The sequence below is a fragment of the Lathamus discolor genome, chromosome 4 (assembly GCF_037157495.1).
Source record: "Lathamus discolor isolate bLatDis1 chromosome 4, bLatDis1.hap1, whole genome shotgun sequence".
Lineage (NCBI taxonomy): Eukaryota > Metazoa > Chordata > Aves > Psittaciformes > Psittacidae > Lathamus > Lathamus discolor.
The window spans coordinates 56,509,035-56,524,817 of record NC_088887.1 but is presented as its reverse complement, the minus strand read 5'-3'; the positions used below and the strand labels follow the sequence as shown (position 1 = coordinate 56,524,817).

General features: G+C 41.4%; 1 protein-coding gene across 3 annotated transcripts in view; it reads right to left on the bottom strand.

Annotated features, from left to right (window-relative positions):
- The window catches only part of DHRSX (dehydrogenase/reductase X-linked), a 171,729-nt gene that overhangs the window by 41,896 nt on the left and 114,050 nt on the right, over nucleotides 1–15,783 (bottom strand). For all 3 annotated transcript variants that reach the window (XM_065677527.1, XM_065677529.1, XM_065677530.1), the window contains one exon: nucleotides 4,546–4,753. In XM_065677527.1, the coding sequence (XP_065533599.1) occupies nucleotides 4,546–4,753 (208 nt within the window). The remainder of the gene's footprint in view (nucleotides 1–4,545; nucleotides 4,754–15,783) is intronic.

Below are 15,783 nucleotides of genomic sequence, written 5' to 3'. Positions count from 1 at the left end.
CTCCCAGGTCCTATTTTACACCAGCTGGGATGCAGATGTGGCAGCTGGGATTTTTGCAATTCCTCTCTTTCAATCTCTATTGTCTCTGACATGATTCATACACTAGGGCTACAGAGAAAAAATCCAGAAATTATCTGGGGACTGTACCAGCTTGGAAAGTTACAAAAAATATCAGCTCTTCAGCAGCTGGAGAGCAGAGGAAAGAAAAGTGTGACTAACTGGTCTTGAATATACAGGAAACATGAACCAGAGAAGGAGCTGTTTTACTGTGGCTGGGGAGTTCACAGATCTGTGATTCATAGTATTACAGGGTCCATTTGTCATGCATAAAGAGAGGATGATGAAAAGAATAGTTAGTCATGGAGAAAAAGCTAGACAGAACACACACAGATGCTAACCTGGGAAAGGGAGCATATTCAGGTGTGACAGGCTGAGAAAGGGAATAAGGTCTTTTTTTTTTCTCCATTTTCCTAAAATCTCTTCTTCATTCGGTGGGTAGAGGACTCAAAAGTGTACCCTCCATCCCAGCCTTGTATGAGCACCATGAACCCCAGTGCAGTGTTCAAGTCTATCTCAACACAAGGGGATGGCACAGTGTTCTTCAAGCTTAAAACCAGACAGCCATAATTCTCTCATGACCATATTTTATTCTCCTCTCACTTTAAAAAGTATTATTTAAGTCAGTCAAAAGAAGAAAAAAAACAAAAACATCCCAACTATGCTGTTAGAGTCCACAGTGTACTACCCTCATCATGTAACTGCTGAAATCATCACTGTCAAAATGCTTGCAGATAGATAGCGTTTCTGTTAAACTTTCACCTCCTTGAAAACAGTCATACTCAAAGTAGGGATGAAGGAGAATGATTTGCCTTAGGGATCCCCTAGTCAACTCATGTGATTGCTGTTGAAATGGTCTGGATCTAAAAGACCACAAAGGTGTTTGATGTTCTTCATATATCCTTCAGCAAAAGAACTGGGAGAACAGTCATTGCTCTTGTGAGTTTGCATTTTCAATAACACACATGAAACAAGCTATGCCCTGGCAGTTTGGAACAAGCTCTGTCCTGCCTTGAAGTACCCATGCTGTGTCTCTTTTACTGGTGAGGGTGAAGAGGATGGGCAATAAGGGGAAGAAATTACATTCTCGGGGAGAAATAGGACTGGGGCTTGGGGAAGAAGATAGAAGGAAGACAGATGAAGAGGAGGAAATTAACAGGTGAGCAGAAATAAGACACTACATCCCTTCCTCCCCCCCCAAAAAGGAAACAAACAATGACATGGGGAGGCAAAAGGCAATGGAGACAAAAAAGCTCAAAAGACACAGGTGAAGACAAAACTGTGAACAGAGAAATTGAGTAGGCAGGCATAAAGAGAGACATAACAAAGAAAAATAATGTAAAAAGGAAAAGAAATTAAAAAAATTAAATTAACCATCCTGCCCAATAGGAGCTGAGAAGAGAATCATGAGATAAATCAGATTGGTGAGATGGCAGAAAACAAGCCAAAGAGGAAACGTGGAAGACAGTAACACATTTAATACTGCTCATGGAACAGACCTTCATTTAATACTGTTTATGGGACAGACTTTCCAACAATTATTTGTTATGCTGCTGCCCTGTGGTCACTGTGATATGGGTGACGTCTGACTTCAGAGCAGATGTCTGAGTAGCAAGTACAAGCAATAGGGAGCAATGGCTACGACTGTGACTGACAATCCAGAATCTCCCAGCTGGGAGAATGATCCCATAGAAAAATCTGTGGTAAAGCAGAGATGAGAACCTCAGTTTACTGTCTACTTTATTTCAAGAAAGTCTTCTGCCTTTCCTTCTCTGACATATTTAATGGATGAATCTCTCCTTGGCCACTATCACTCACCTCCAGTTTGGACACTAGCCCAACCAAAACCTAGGAATAATGGGACAAGAGCATGGTAAGCAATTCAGTCTGCAGCCACCAGTATATTTTCCAGCAGAGAACATGGCCCCCTTTCTCCACTGTGAGAAAAATGACTCCATATTGTTTTGCTGACTTCCTGCAAGGTCAGGACCAGCCAATCTGGGAAAACACACCCAAGCTGTTAAACGAATTACGGCCAACTAGTGCAATTCAAAATAAGGGAAAAGCCATTATAAAGTTTTTAGAAAGATTTCTCATTCACACGAGCGGCAAAAACGAGGGATGGCATCACTGAGAAACAGTGACAATTTGTGGAACACTATCATACCACAGTGCTTACCATGGGTGTCTTTACCACATCTGTTAAAGCTCTTCAGCGCTGCTCTGAATCAGCAGGCGTCCCCAAAGCCCTGTGATTCAGGCAATGCCTGTGTATGCTACCCCACAACAGTCCTCCAAGGTTGATTGCTAAACTACCCACTCATGTTGTAGGCACACACTCAAATGTGGAAGGGATCTCACTGGTTTTATAGGCACCATTTAAGCAATAACTAACTATTCACCTGAGCTGGGGCTTATTGACAATAGGCTAAAAAACCCACCAGGAGTATCTTCTTCCACCTGAACCATGAAAAAGTTTTGATCTGAATCTACAGCCCCTTCTGGGTTCCATCAGTGTTCCTGTGTGCTTGGAAAGCAGGTAGCACTGCTGCCCCTGCATGATTCAGAGCATTCATGTGGGCAAGAGCAGGCAAAGTCAGCCAAAATCTGTCATTCTTTATGGCTCTTCTTACACCAACAAAGTTGAAATGTAAAGGGCAGGTTTGGGTGCAAAAGCTGCACGTCAATCTCACTGATATGTTTTTATTTTTTACATCAGATTGATCATGTTCATACCCAACCATAACAATCCTAACTGAAACATTTCTGGTTCCTTTAGAGTATGAGTTAATAATGGTGAATCAAAGGTAAGGATGATCCTAAATTAAAGAGGCACAACACACGGCTTTGCTATAATCAAGGAAACTACTGTTATCTAGAGACACACAACATTCATATTTAATTTTGCATTCTGCACTTTAGACCAAAGAAAGACTAATTACACTCCCTTTAGCCCCCTTGCATGGTGGCATCCAGCATATGCCCATCAGAAACAATGAATACATACATCAAGTGAAGAGTAGGGTAATTTCCTGTGGCTGTTTTACAAGCAAGAGATTAAGCTGTGACTAACCCGCAGAGTTTAAACAATGTGCTTGTAATAAAACTGATACCATAGTATGTAATCAGAAGTCAAACAGAAAGTTTAACGTGCTTAATGCAGCATTCACATGTAAAAGGTCTACAGTGGAAACAGCCCAGCCCTCTAATTTCAGTCTTTGTTCCAACATGAAACCTCAGGCCAGGTGCCTACGAACATGTGCGAAAGTCCCTGTCAAAGGATGGGGACAGAATTTCTCCCTGGAAATGATGCAAAATTCATACTGAACCCGTGCAGGCAGAAACTCCCTGGAGCCCCTCAGAAGACAGGCTCTGTTGGAGCCTGTTAGTAGGTGCATAATTGCCACATGTGACTTCACAGGGAACTTTTGAAATGTATCTATATTTGAAATGGAAATTTTGAAATACGTCTTGGTTATCCTGCCCATTCCTCAATTAATTGAGCACCACCACACAGCTCCTATATGACACCAGACACATTTACCACATCAGTTGATATCTTCCTAATGTTAGATGTATCCCATAGACTTTGACACGCGGTTTTCCTAAAGTAGTCAGACAAAAAACAACCATACATTTAGCCCATCTTACTGGGTTAAAAAAACAGTCTGGCTGTGCACTTGGATCCCAGTAAGCTCTCAGGTGACACAGACAAGAGAGCCAGTGCTCCAGCATTTGTACTGAATCACAGGGCCGACGTGTGAGCAAGCAAGCACCATAGGTAGGAGGGATGATACAGCCTGCGGCTGGAGAGCAGGTCGGGGAAGCTGCAGAAGGGCTATGAGGAGGCCAATAGGGAGGACCAGGATGTCAGGAGCAGTGCAGGACAAGGCAGAGGCCAGAGGCAGAGGGAAGAGACAACAGTGTGCCAGGAGTCACAGGCAAGGGGCAGAGCACGCAGGGAGGAAGGAGCAGCAGGCAGGATGTGGGCCAGGTGAAGTTGCCTCCTCAGAGCCAAGTCAGCACCACCATGTGCAGCAGGCAGGGAGCGAGCAGCCACAAGCATTATGAGGGCAGGATCAGGGCCTCCACCTATGCATTCACTTCAGGATGAAGTCTATTAGCATTTGCCCAAGCCATTTTAAAACATCCCAGTTACTGAGTTTCCCTGATTAGGCAGTGACGAGTTCAGGCTCTGCACTACAACTATCACTGCAGTATAAGCATCAGAAAGGAAAGCGGTCTTTTAAGGTTCAGAATAAAAGACTCAGTTCACAAGCTTCTAAATTACTTCTACCTTTGACTGAAGGCTGAAAGCTTTGTTCAAGCTTGAAAGATATTAAGGAATGCCTTGAAAATCCCCATTAATTAAGAAAAAAAAAAAGGCAACAAAAGAAAACCCACATTGAGTATTCAGTAACAATTCTCTTGGAGATTAATCTGCACACCCTCACTACAGATCAGTGAACACCAAAAATGAATCAGTACCTGCTTTGTAAGTCGCTCAGGTGCAATTTGCCTACATAATGGGTGGCTGATGAGACAGTGATGATCCTAGCATTGTGACTGTGCGTTCCTGATTGCCTCAGCTTATCCAAGAGGAGGTTAGTCAACAGGAAGTGTCCCAAGTAGTTCAAGCCGAAGTGCTCCTCAAACCCATCCTCCGTCTTCCTTTCAGGGACCAGCATCACCCCAGCTGCAGGAGAAAGTAGAGGTAAAACCTGATGATTTATTTCAGAGAAGCAGCAAGCTAGAAGGAACATGGATCTGCTGCAGTATAAACACGACATTTAGAGCAATAAGTGACTGGTGATGTCATGTGAAGTATAAAGCAGACAATGATTGATTCCTGTGGAGAAAAATGTCGAAACCCCCAGTTTGGTTCCTTTATTCAGAAAACAGTCAAACTGACTCTCCCCCTCCCTTCCTCTCTCCCTGCACGATTGTGAGGATAAATGAGTTCATCTGTTAAAAGTGTTCTGAAGACATTAAAAGTTGAGTTAACCCCTTGCTGACATGCCGGAATGCAATGATGCAGATACGCAACCATAATTAATCCATCTGCAGTAGGTGGGAGCTGGGTGATCCCAACAACATTCCCTCCGTCAAAGAGCTCAGAGCAGTGGAGACAAGATTGGGCTAAGCAGCAGACCTGCTCTCCCAGATGGATTTCTGCTGAGTCCTGGCTGGAGTTTAAAGATCTGTGGAGTCTTCATCTGAAATCTGCAACTTCTATCTCACTGGTGTGGGTGAGAAAAGATGCAGTAAATTTACCCAATATATCTTAATTACTGTGCTTACAAGCAGCTGCATACTGAAATGAGCTTTTGAATGCTTATTTTGGCAATATTTTTGCATATATTTCTACAAGCCACAATTTTCAAATTCAGTGCTTAAAATAAGTATCCACATCCTTAACACACAATGTTGATTTCAGCATCTTGCAGAAAATACTGAGCTCATGCATAAATTGTATTGCATGCCAAGGCTGTGTGGGGGATAGCTATCCCGCTCAACTACAAGTGGACTTGAATATTATAAATTATTCTTATTTTATTAAAATTTAATTATCATACAAGTGGACCTGACCTTTGTAATTAAAATGTAGATGGACGTGGTACAAGGAGAGTAATGTTGCAGGCCATTTGTCTTCTCTCGACAACACATGAATATGATACAGCAAAAAGGCCACCTCTGCTCATAGACATGAGAAAATGTCGGCTTAATCCTTGTGCTACTTCGCATGTCCATTAAAAAGCCTTTAACATCCTGATTGTTGATATCAGTTAGCCTGATGATGGCATATTAAATGACCATTTTAAACAGCACATGCTGTTTATCTACAGCACTCCTTCTTTGGGAGGTCCTGCGACATGACAGTTCTGCTTCGTTACTGCTGCTCAGGATGAAAAGGAGGTATTTTCATGATTCAGCATGGCCAACACCCTTAGCAATTCACCTATGGCTGCCTACTGCTTAACTGGAGAAGCAGAGTGAGGGTAAGAAATAAGAGAAGATGACAGAACAAACAAAAGGGTTGGTTATAACACAGTGTACCCATGTATGGAGAACATAAGACTGGACATGAGCGATGCCTGTTGGTGGTCCGATGGAAGAAACACAACACAAATTACATGATGAGGCTCTACAAAAGCTCTGATTGGCATCTCTCTCTGTCATTGCAGCCACTTTCCCAGATCCCTCAGAACAACAGAAAAACCCAGCTGCCAGGTGTGGTTTCTCTGTATGTCACATCTCATCTTTAACAACAGGAAGACAGATAGAGGGTGTCTGGTCAGGTGTATTCGTGTTGTATTCCGCTTCCTCAGCAGCACTTACTCTGATGCATGGTGCAACTGCTCACAGAATTGTAAACAGGTTTCCATTTCCTCCCTAATCTGCACATAATGACATCCAGAACAGTGGCTGGGACTGAGCCCTGGGGAGGGGTATGGACAGACAGAAAAGTGAGACAAGCCCTGCTGAGACTTTTTCTTTGCTACATTACTACAGCTCTGAGCATCAGGGCTGGTGCAAGGAAACAGTCTCCATTTCCCTGAGGGCTAATCTGCCCTCCAAATTCTAACACTTGGAAAAGGCAGGAGGAAGCGGTTTACTGGAGGTGTATTTGCAGCAACACTGGTAAGAAACACAAAACTGGCAGTGTTCAAGGCCAGGTTGGATGGGGCTTTGAGCAGCCTGGTCTAGTGGAAGGTGTCCCTGCCCATGCCAGGGGGGTGGAATTAGATGATCTTATGGTCCCTTCCAGCCCAAACTGTTCTATGATTCTATGATTAAAATGCAAGCCCATGAAATGGCAGCCAACAGAAAACTGCCCTGGCACAGCAAAGCTGATGTAAACCCTAAATGCTGCTTCTGCATCTGCCGGGGCTGCTGCAGGGCTCACTATAGGACCCATCCATGCAAACACACACACTGTTGGCTGAGTCAGACAGAGGGCTAAAGGGGTTTGGCTGGAGAGAATTGTGTTAGACGGCAGCTACAGCCACTCAGCTTTGCATCATGACCAGCAGGCAAACCAGGGGGGGCTGTCACCACTCACATCAGCCCTGAGGATGCTTGTGCTACAGCAACTGCCCCCTTGACCTTTGGACAAGGCACAGGATTTCAAGAGCACATAGAGGCTTTGCCCTCCACCCCAATTAGTCTCCACCATCTGTGCTGCATGTTCTGGAAGCAAACACAGATCCGAGCCCAGATCAGGAGATGGAAAAAATATTCTTTCCTGCAATGCACAACTGTTAAGATGCACATTTCCAGAAATTACTTTCCTTGTTCTTCAGGAGCTTCCTCTGAGTAGAAATTGCGATCAAGTCCTTGAGCACGTGCAATCATCACTGCTTGCATTTGTCACTACTAGAACTCCCTTTTTGTCTTCAAGGTCAAATAATATTAATTCAAAACACCTTTGAAAGACTTTATTACTTTTTTTTTTTTTTTTTTTTAAGAAGACTCTCATCCTTGAGGTGGTTCATATCAAGGCTATCAAAAAATCTTGCCCTGCAATTTGAGGGTTGTTTCTTTTGTTTGAGGAGAAGCCATTTTAATTCACTGAGGGCAAGTGTACAAAGGAATACCCAACAGGCAACTGAACCTGGCTGCTTCTCTGACAAAAGGGAAAACCTTGGAAGTGTAGCAGCAAGCTCTCTTTTTTACATTATTAACTGCATAGCATTCAATAGGTACTGGAAGTGGCACATTATTGATTTTCTTTGGTCTTGAAACATCATCAGCTTTAATCAGGGGCCACAAAGAGTAACTGAAAGAATGAAAGCTGCTTCTGTTTTTAATTCTTTAAATTAATCCAGTACTATTTGAAACATTAAAAAAAGAAAAAAGAAGAAGCCTTTCTTAGTTTGTTTACCTTATCTCTTCATTGTAAACTAAGAATGAGTTTTCTTATTCTTCTGCTATAGAATCCATACAAGCTACAATCTTTTTGGTCTTAATTATCAATAAGTCAGTCTCCTCAGGGTTTTGGAGTACATGTGAAATCTGAAGTGGCAGCACACAGACCATTAATGCTAAGCACCGCAGTTCTTTTTTAACTGTCTTGTACATTTTTCCCTCTGATTTAGTTGCATTGTTTCCAGATTTATATTTTAAAATGCCACTGATACCAGCATAGCATTAGAAAATTAATGAACAAGTAAGATGAACACAAGATTTTACTTTGATTAGCTGTTATGAAAATATTCAGGCAAAAAGCTCACAATATGCATGCCAAAAACTGACGAAATGATGCACAGATGTGTGATTTTGCAAGTATAGAAATAAACTAGAATAAGGAAAATACTTTGCTGTACAACTATGCTGGAAAACCATTCTTATACATACAGTAATGCATTCCAATGTGCTGCAGTTACGCATTTTTTTGTAATAAGTTTAAATTACACACATTTTTATTAGCTATAATGAATAAAAAAGTATCTATCCTTTTTTACTTTTATGACTAGGAAACAGTTGTATTTTTCTCTCAAAGAATGAATAAACATCAAGAGCACTGTCTTTGCAAACAGATATTTATAATGATTTTCTATAGAAGTTTCTAATGAAATTCTTGGGATCCATTAGTGAATCAGTCTTAGGTGATTTTAAGAGCATAATGGGTCTGATACTGCTCACAATATAACCAAAAACTTTCTGACAGTTGTTAACACTATAGGCCAGGCATACTGTATTTTTATTGGAACATATAGGATAATTTCTACCATGTCTGCCTGTACTTCAGATGATGGTAGACATTGCTGTAATTTCTGTACTTCCCATCGTTCAGCTCCATTAGAAAACATGTTTTAAGAGCTTTAAAAATAAAAGTATTTCGCTCATCTAGATTTATTTACAGTGAGTTACTTGGAGGTTTTTAGAGGTAGTTCTCTCAAACTCACTAAAGAAGAAAGATTTTAAATCTCTTCATATGAAGAACAAAATGTCTTTCTTCCCAGACAGGCTCATGGAAGTGGGTTTGGACGCAGTGCCTCCACATGCAAGTCCTTTCATTCCCAGCAGCCCAAAGGCTGGGCAGAAAATGCAAGAGGTTAGTCACATACTCTTACATGTAGCACCTTCACAGCTGGAAGTGAACCTATATAATCTCATCCACCCAATTCTTGTTATGTATGAGAAAGAGATACATACTGTACCAAAAAAGCTCCCAAGGGGAAAAATGGGTAGAGACAGTAACTCCAAGTAAAAGCACAAAGCCTTTTCTCCATATATGTTTTATACTGGTATAGCTGACTGACTTAGCAGCATTTTCCATCCCATGACTGCAGCCACACAAGGTGACCCACCTCACTTAACAGTGTCCAAACCACTCTGCTCTGCACATCCATACTCCAAAAGATCTATGGGTGGATCTATCTACATATAAAATAGTGTAACCCACTTCTCGCCTGAACAGGGCCATCTATAGTGGAGTGAACATCTCAATGACCGTATAGCAGCATCCTCTGGCTCTGCTGCCTATAGTTGCTTGCTCCACATCATTCTATTGGGCTGTGCTATCCCAGAATGGGCTCATCCTGCAGATCTCTCCCGGTTAGTGAGCAATGAGAAGGTGAAATGCCTTATTAGAAGAACTGCATCCAGAAGTGCCTATCAGAGACACAGCTGTACCCATATAACTGTTTTTTACAGGTATGCCTCATCTGGGCCGCAGAGAGATGAATTCACAGCACCACTGAGACACACTGCTTGCCAAACTTCATCTGTAACCCAGAGCCCAGTGCTACAGGCATGCTGCACACCTACTGGTATCCCCAAAAAAATGTTCTGCGTCTAGACAGGACCACACACAGAAGCCAGCTTTTCAGGGTATGAGAGCTGAAAAGGCAAAAATCCAAACAGTTAAGAAGAAGAGAAGAAAAGCACAAAAATACAAATGAAGCTTGGTACAGCTCTCTGATGCTATTTCCTGTCTCCCCAGCAGGAGTTCAGACGCATTTCGCAGTATCTTCTGGAACTCTGCATACATGTATGTGCAGTTTTCTAAAGCAAACTGTTAGGAAATTGAAGCAAACAAGACATTTTACCCGATGACATATTGATGACACCTAGATAACACTGAAAGTCCACATCAATGCATTTGACCTTTGGGAAGATCCACTGACATCAGTGGCAAGACAGTGTTCCTGCACACGGATCTTCCCTGAAGGGGACTGTCCACGGTGAACACAGTTTGATAAAGAGGAGGGCAGCATCAGGACCCAGCTTCAGGCTGCAGAGGATAACTGTCTCCAGAGGGTTCGGTGTCTCCTGCCTCTTCCCAGAACATGCACACTGCCTTCCTCTGCCAGCCAAAATACATGTCCCTGCCTAAGCCAATCACTGCATGCTGCTTCCCAGCCAAAGCTCCGGGCTGCGCTCCCCTCCCTCCCTTACCCCCAGAATCCAGTGACCCAACACTGATCTTGTCAAGGAACAGCATCTATGTGGGAAGGAGGGGAGAGGCTCAGCCCCAGCCTTGCATATCAGCTTCATCTGCCTCTGCTTCCCTGAAAACAGTAAGTTGTTTCTCCCTAATTTTCTTAGTCAGCCATTCTAGCCCCTTTGTGTCTGAATCTCACAAATTTCACTGTGCATCCTACAGGCGTCTGTCAGTCACATGCCTGGCTGGCTCTTCTCTTGCTTTTGAGGCTGGTTTCTTTACCGGAACAGAGACGCCAGTCCTCCAGATAAGGACTCAATCCCTGTGAACTATGTGGTGTCTAAGCACCTGCAAATTCAGACCGAGACCTCTTCTGCAGTTCAGACCTAATGGCTCTCTTCATCCTTACTACCCACCTCAGCTCCCTCTCACCATGCTTGTTGCCTTATAAATATCCTGCTATTGAAGAAGAATATATGCTACATTCATAGTTTAATTCTATTCAAAAGTCTTTCAGTCAGCAAACTCAAACGCATTGCCATCAACTTTCCCCCATCTAATTGTTCCCACCTGACAGCCCTGTTTCCTCCCACCAGATCTTCACTCTATCTTCTGCTGTCTCTCCCTTATAACCTCCTAGCCTTAACTACCTGTTCTAGTTCAGTTCTCCACTCCCAGGCTTCTCATATAGATCTGCCTCTCCTGGAAGTTATGGTCTTGTCCCATCTGCATTCAAACCAGGCTTCTTCCTCTTCCATGCTACAGGTTTTGTCATCATGCCTAAAAATGCAAGAGAGAGCACTTCCAGAAAGAAGCGGTCACTAGCTAACTGAGGTCACCATCTACATCAATTCACCAGCCATGACTAGGAAGATGTTTACATCCTGAGAGTGCTGAAATCACATCCCAGCTCCACAGTCGTGTTCCAACTGTATATCAAGGTAAAACCCAGACACCCAGCACCCCACACCAACTTCTCCCCATCCAGTAGTCTGCTTTTAAGGGGACAGAAACTTGTCACAGAGATCGTAGAGGACCCAAGCCCCAAGTCTAGACAGTGGAGAGACCAGGAGAAGCCTGAAGTAAGCCACAGTGCCCATCTCCACCCCATCTCAGAGGCAGCCACAGGGAGCAGACAGGACCTTGGTGCCCAGCCTCAGTGCCAGTGCACTTGCCTGCACACAGTACTTCCCACCATGGCCCAGGCTTGTGATTCCAGCAGGAAGACCTGCTCAGTCTCAACGCAAGACATGCTTGGTACAGGCAAAATCTTTAGTGATTAAAACATTAAAGGTAGTTTTCAAACCACAGTGCTCTACAGGCTTCTGACTTGACCCAGCATGGAATATTTCATAGGTGGTGAAAGGTGCAGCCACCTCTGACACAAAGGCAGCATTTTGCTTGCATTCAAATCCCTATTCCACTGATAACACCAGAGACTTTATAAAGAAACTTGTCATAATTTTTGACATTAAAAATCCTTAAGATGTTTTTCTTATCATTGTTGGAAACAGATAAACTCTTTTATCTGGCATTCAAAAATAAATAAATAATTAAATAACACTCCCCCTTAGCTTAAGGCAAATACTTGGCATGGAAACCCTTAGCCTGAACATTGAAAGTTTGGCTAACTATTAAGGAACTGAAAATTGAGTAATGTCTACTGGTAATGCTCCCAGACCCACCTATAGTGCCCACAAGAGAGAAGTGGACTGCATTAGCAGTGCCAAAGAAGATAAAGCAATGCATCTTTCCAGCAAAGACAAGCTCTTAGTTTATAATCAGTTTAAAGTAAAATAAATGAATAAATAAAATTGCAGACAATCCACATTCAAGGACTGTGAGAACAACCAAATCTTGGTAGGTTCAGCATAAAACTGAACAGGCTGCAACACCTCCTTAAGAACAGATTCACTTTCTGATTCAGTGTCATGCTGCTACACGGCAAACACAGAAAGCACAGGCTAGCTCCTTGGAAAATGTGTAGGTTAAAAAACAAAAATATGTTCCATAACTGACGTTTTGTTTTTATACTAAAATAAATCAGAGCATTCATAATTGGGTTTCACTGGGAAAAAAACCCAAATGCTTTGTTTCCTAAAAATACGCTCAGTAACTTAGTTATTTGAGTTGGCACAATGGTGAGTTATCCCACTCACAATCAGAAAATAGGAAAGTCAGTCACGGCTTTCTAATTGAATAGGAATTTCTCTTAGAAGTTCAATATCTTGTTTTGGACTTTGTATAAAAATATTTTTACCTAAAAGCTATGATAGGATTAGGTAAGAATAAGACATGGCTCACTCCCGCCTCTGAGGAAAGCCAATGGCAAATGTTCCACACACTTCAGTAGAACTGGCTGGGTTTCCTAATCCATCAATAGCTGAATTTTGTATCTGTCTTCCACTGATAAAACATTCATATTGAGAACATAAAAGCAAATGTGTCAAGAACCTACAGCATGTGGAGCCTGAGATATTTCCCTTTTCACAAAGTGTTTGATATCACAGACACAGAAAAAGCTTTGGAAATAATTAAAAAGACAAAGATAGTATCAAACAGAAGACAGGATTTTCATGAATGAAATCTTACAGTTTCAAAGTCAGAAGTACCCTGAAGTTACTCTTTTAACTTACTAGTTCTTTTAATGAGAAACAATCTTTTATAAGAAATCTGATATCTTTATATAGGATACAAAACATTCTAGCAGACAACAGTGCTATTCAAGTATAATAAAAGCTCTAACTGATGACTACTGCTAAAAGTCTCGGCACTAGGTAATGTTGGCACCGCATAACCCTCAATCATTCTCAACGACTTGGGTTGAATCCTGTCAGAAGTATCATGGTGCTCTGATACATGTGCCCAGACAAGTTACTTCCAGTACCCAAGGCCCTTAATGCCTGCAAAGAGCAGTGTGTGATCAGCCAGCCTCTTCATACTTTCCAGTCATCTCTCTTAGAAATATCTGAGTAAATGGTATCTGCTGTGCACAACTTTCTTCAGAAAATATGGCCCTGAGAGTATCTTCTCATTTTAGAACACATTCATGCTGCATGATAGTGTAATTACAAATCTTCTAGTTTTGCCCATCATCCATGGAATATCCATTTAAAAACAACTCCCCCACCACCTCAGATTACCTCTTCCAGCTCTAAACACCTCCCAAAGGCCCATCTCTCCCATGATGTCTACCATCTATCATCCATTACATAAAGTTAAAGGGCCACTTGCCCTTCTGCTTGTCCTCCTCTTTTTGACCTGTCCCTCTATACCTTTTTCATCTCAGCTTGGCTGATGTATTGCTCTTTGTTGTCTTCATGGAAAGAAAAAGATGAAACGTGATGCTGTAAGAAAGATGCTGCAATAAGATTCACTGAGTGAATGAGCCTTCCTATGTGGCTGGAGGAGAGACACTACTTTTTATGAAGTCCAACTTCCATTGGAGTCAATAGCAAACCCCCTTGCTAATTTTCCCTTCTCCAGTGAATCTCCACTTCTCTTGAGTGTCTCTCCTTTTCATAAGGCTATAAGATAGTCTGTGTAAACAGCAGCTGCTACAGAGAGGGGAGCTGGCTCTTACCTAATCCAGTGGGACAGGATCTTTTCACATGGAACTTACTGTGATATTGTAAATAACTATTGTTAAAACTAACTAATCAATAATACTTGTGAATAGGTAACTACTTATAAAATACTGTGATTCTGTGATATATCCACTTGTTCCTACCCTTCAGGTCTTGCTTCCTTGTGACGATCTGGTCCTGCAAATACTCAAAGACAAGAATAATTTAACATATGATCAATGGGACTAAGATGTCTCCCTGCAAAGGATTATGGATGGGTTGCATGTCGCTGAACTGTGGCTGTTACTTTATGGTAACACAAAGAAATACATACATTTCACATAGTTACCTGCTGATAAAGCTTTTATTATTCCCTGGGAGCTAAAGAGAGAAGCTTATAGAGACATATCCATTCTATCAAGAGACTGAGATTTTTTAGATGACCTATTAAGTACAAAATAAGCAGGTCTGAATTAGCCAGCAGCTCAGAAATATTGATTTTAAATTGGCTTAGATAGGCTCCGACCTGAAATATATTAATTGTAATCTGTGTATAGCATGCTAATAATATCCTAAAATCTCTATGGTCTTTTTTTGTGTTGGTGTGCATGCCAAGGAGTATACCAGCTGTCCTCATTGGTTTCTCCCCCTCCTTTTCTAACCTGTAGTTAGAATCACAAACCATTCAATGAACTGCAACATAGAAAGTAGTTAGTATGTCTTTGTTAATAAGTTAGACCATTGATGTTTGGTATCCATAGGTATTCTGTTATCATTAAAGATGATGTGATTTTGGTGGTAGCTCTCTTGGTTAGAATCATTAAGTACTGCAAACAATGTATAAGTAAAAACATTAACTACGAGGTGCTGAGTAATATTTCTAGCGCACACAGAAAATGACTGGCTGGAAGTTAGAAAAAACCCTCTCTGACATGAAACAGTGACTACTGCTTGTGGAATTTTATGAAGTGTTTTACTATCTGTCCCTTCCTCAACTGGAGGAAAACAGCAGACTTTCTTATGTATCTTAACAGCATATATTTTAATGAATGTATTAAACAATTACAGTACTGTACATGCTGTAATTTACTAAATGCTTTTCAACTGTACAAAGATACAGTTCTTTTCAAAAACAAGACCAAAAAATGGCACCCAATTGCTAATTAGCAGAGTAGAAGACATTCTTCTGACCTTCTGTCAGATTAAGCTTTCTAAACTGCTTGTCCTGAATCCATCTTTCTGTGCCTCATAGCTCAGCTACGTAATTACTTTATTTTTTACAGAAAAATGAATTTGTTTTCTATGTCACAGCATTTTTCTCTTTTTAGCACTAGCACATCGTGGTTTTTTAAATGTTTATGTAATAGTCTATTTGCATCTTTAACATGTTTTGTTTATTTTAAAAACCAGGAGCTGAGCATGCACATTACAGATGCAGAAAGCATAGTAATGGAACAACAAGCCTTTATTTGTCAGCTGAAATAATGTGTGCATTCAACCAAATTTTTCCTTTTAAATTAGAAATTAGAAAGTTAAATGTATATGTTAAAATCAGCTATAACAAAAAGAGAGGAGGTGACTCTAGCCCACTAATCTCCATTTTGAACACCCTAAATATTCATGTAAGGCTTCTTAAAGTGTCTGAATTAGCTGGACACCTAAACATCACTGAAATTTTTTTGGGACCTGGTGTCTAGCTCTAGGAAAATACTTTGAAACTCAGGATTTTAGTATTAATCTAATCCCCAGTTAGATCCTTGAGCTAGGCAA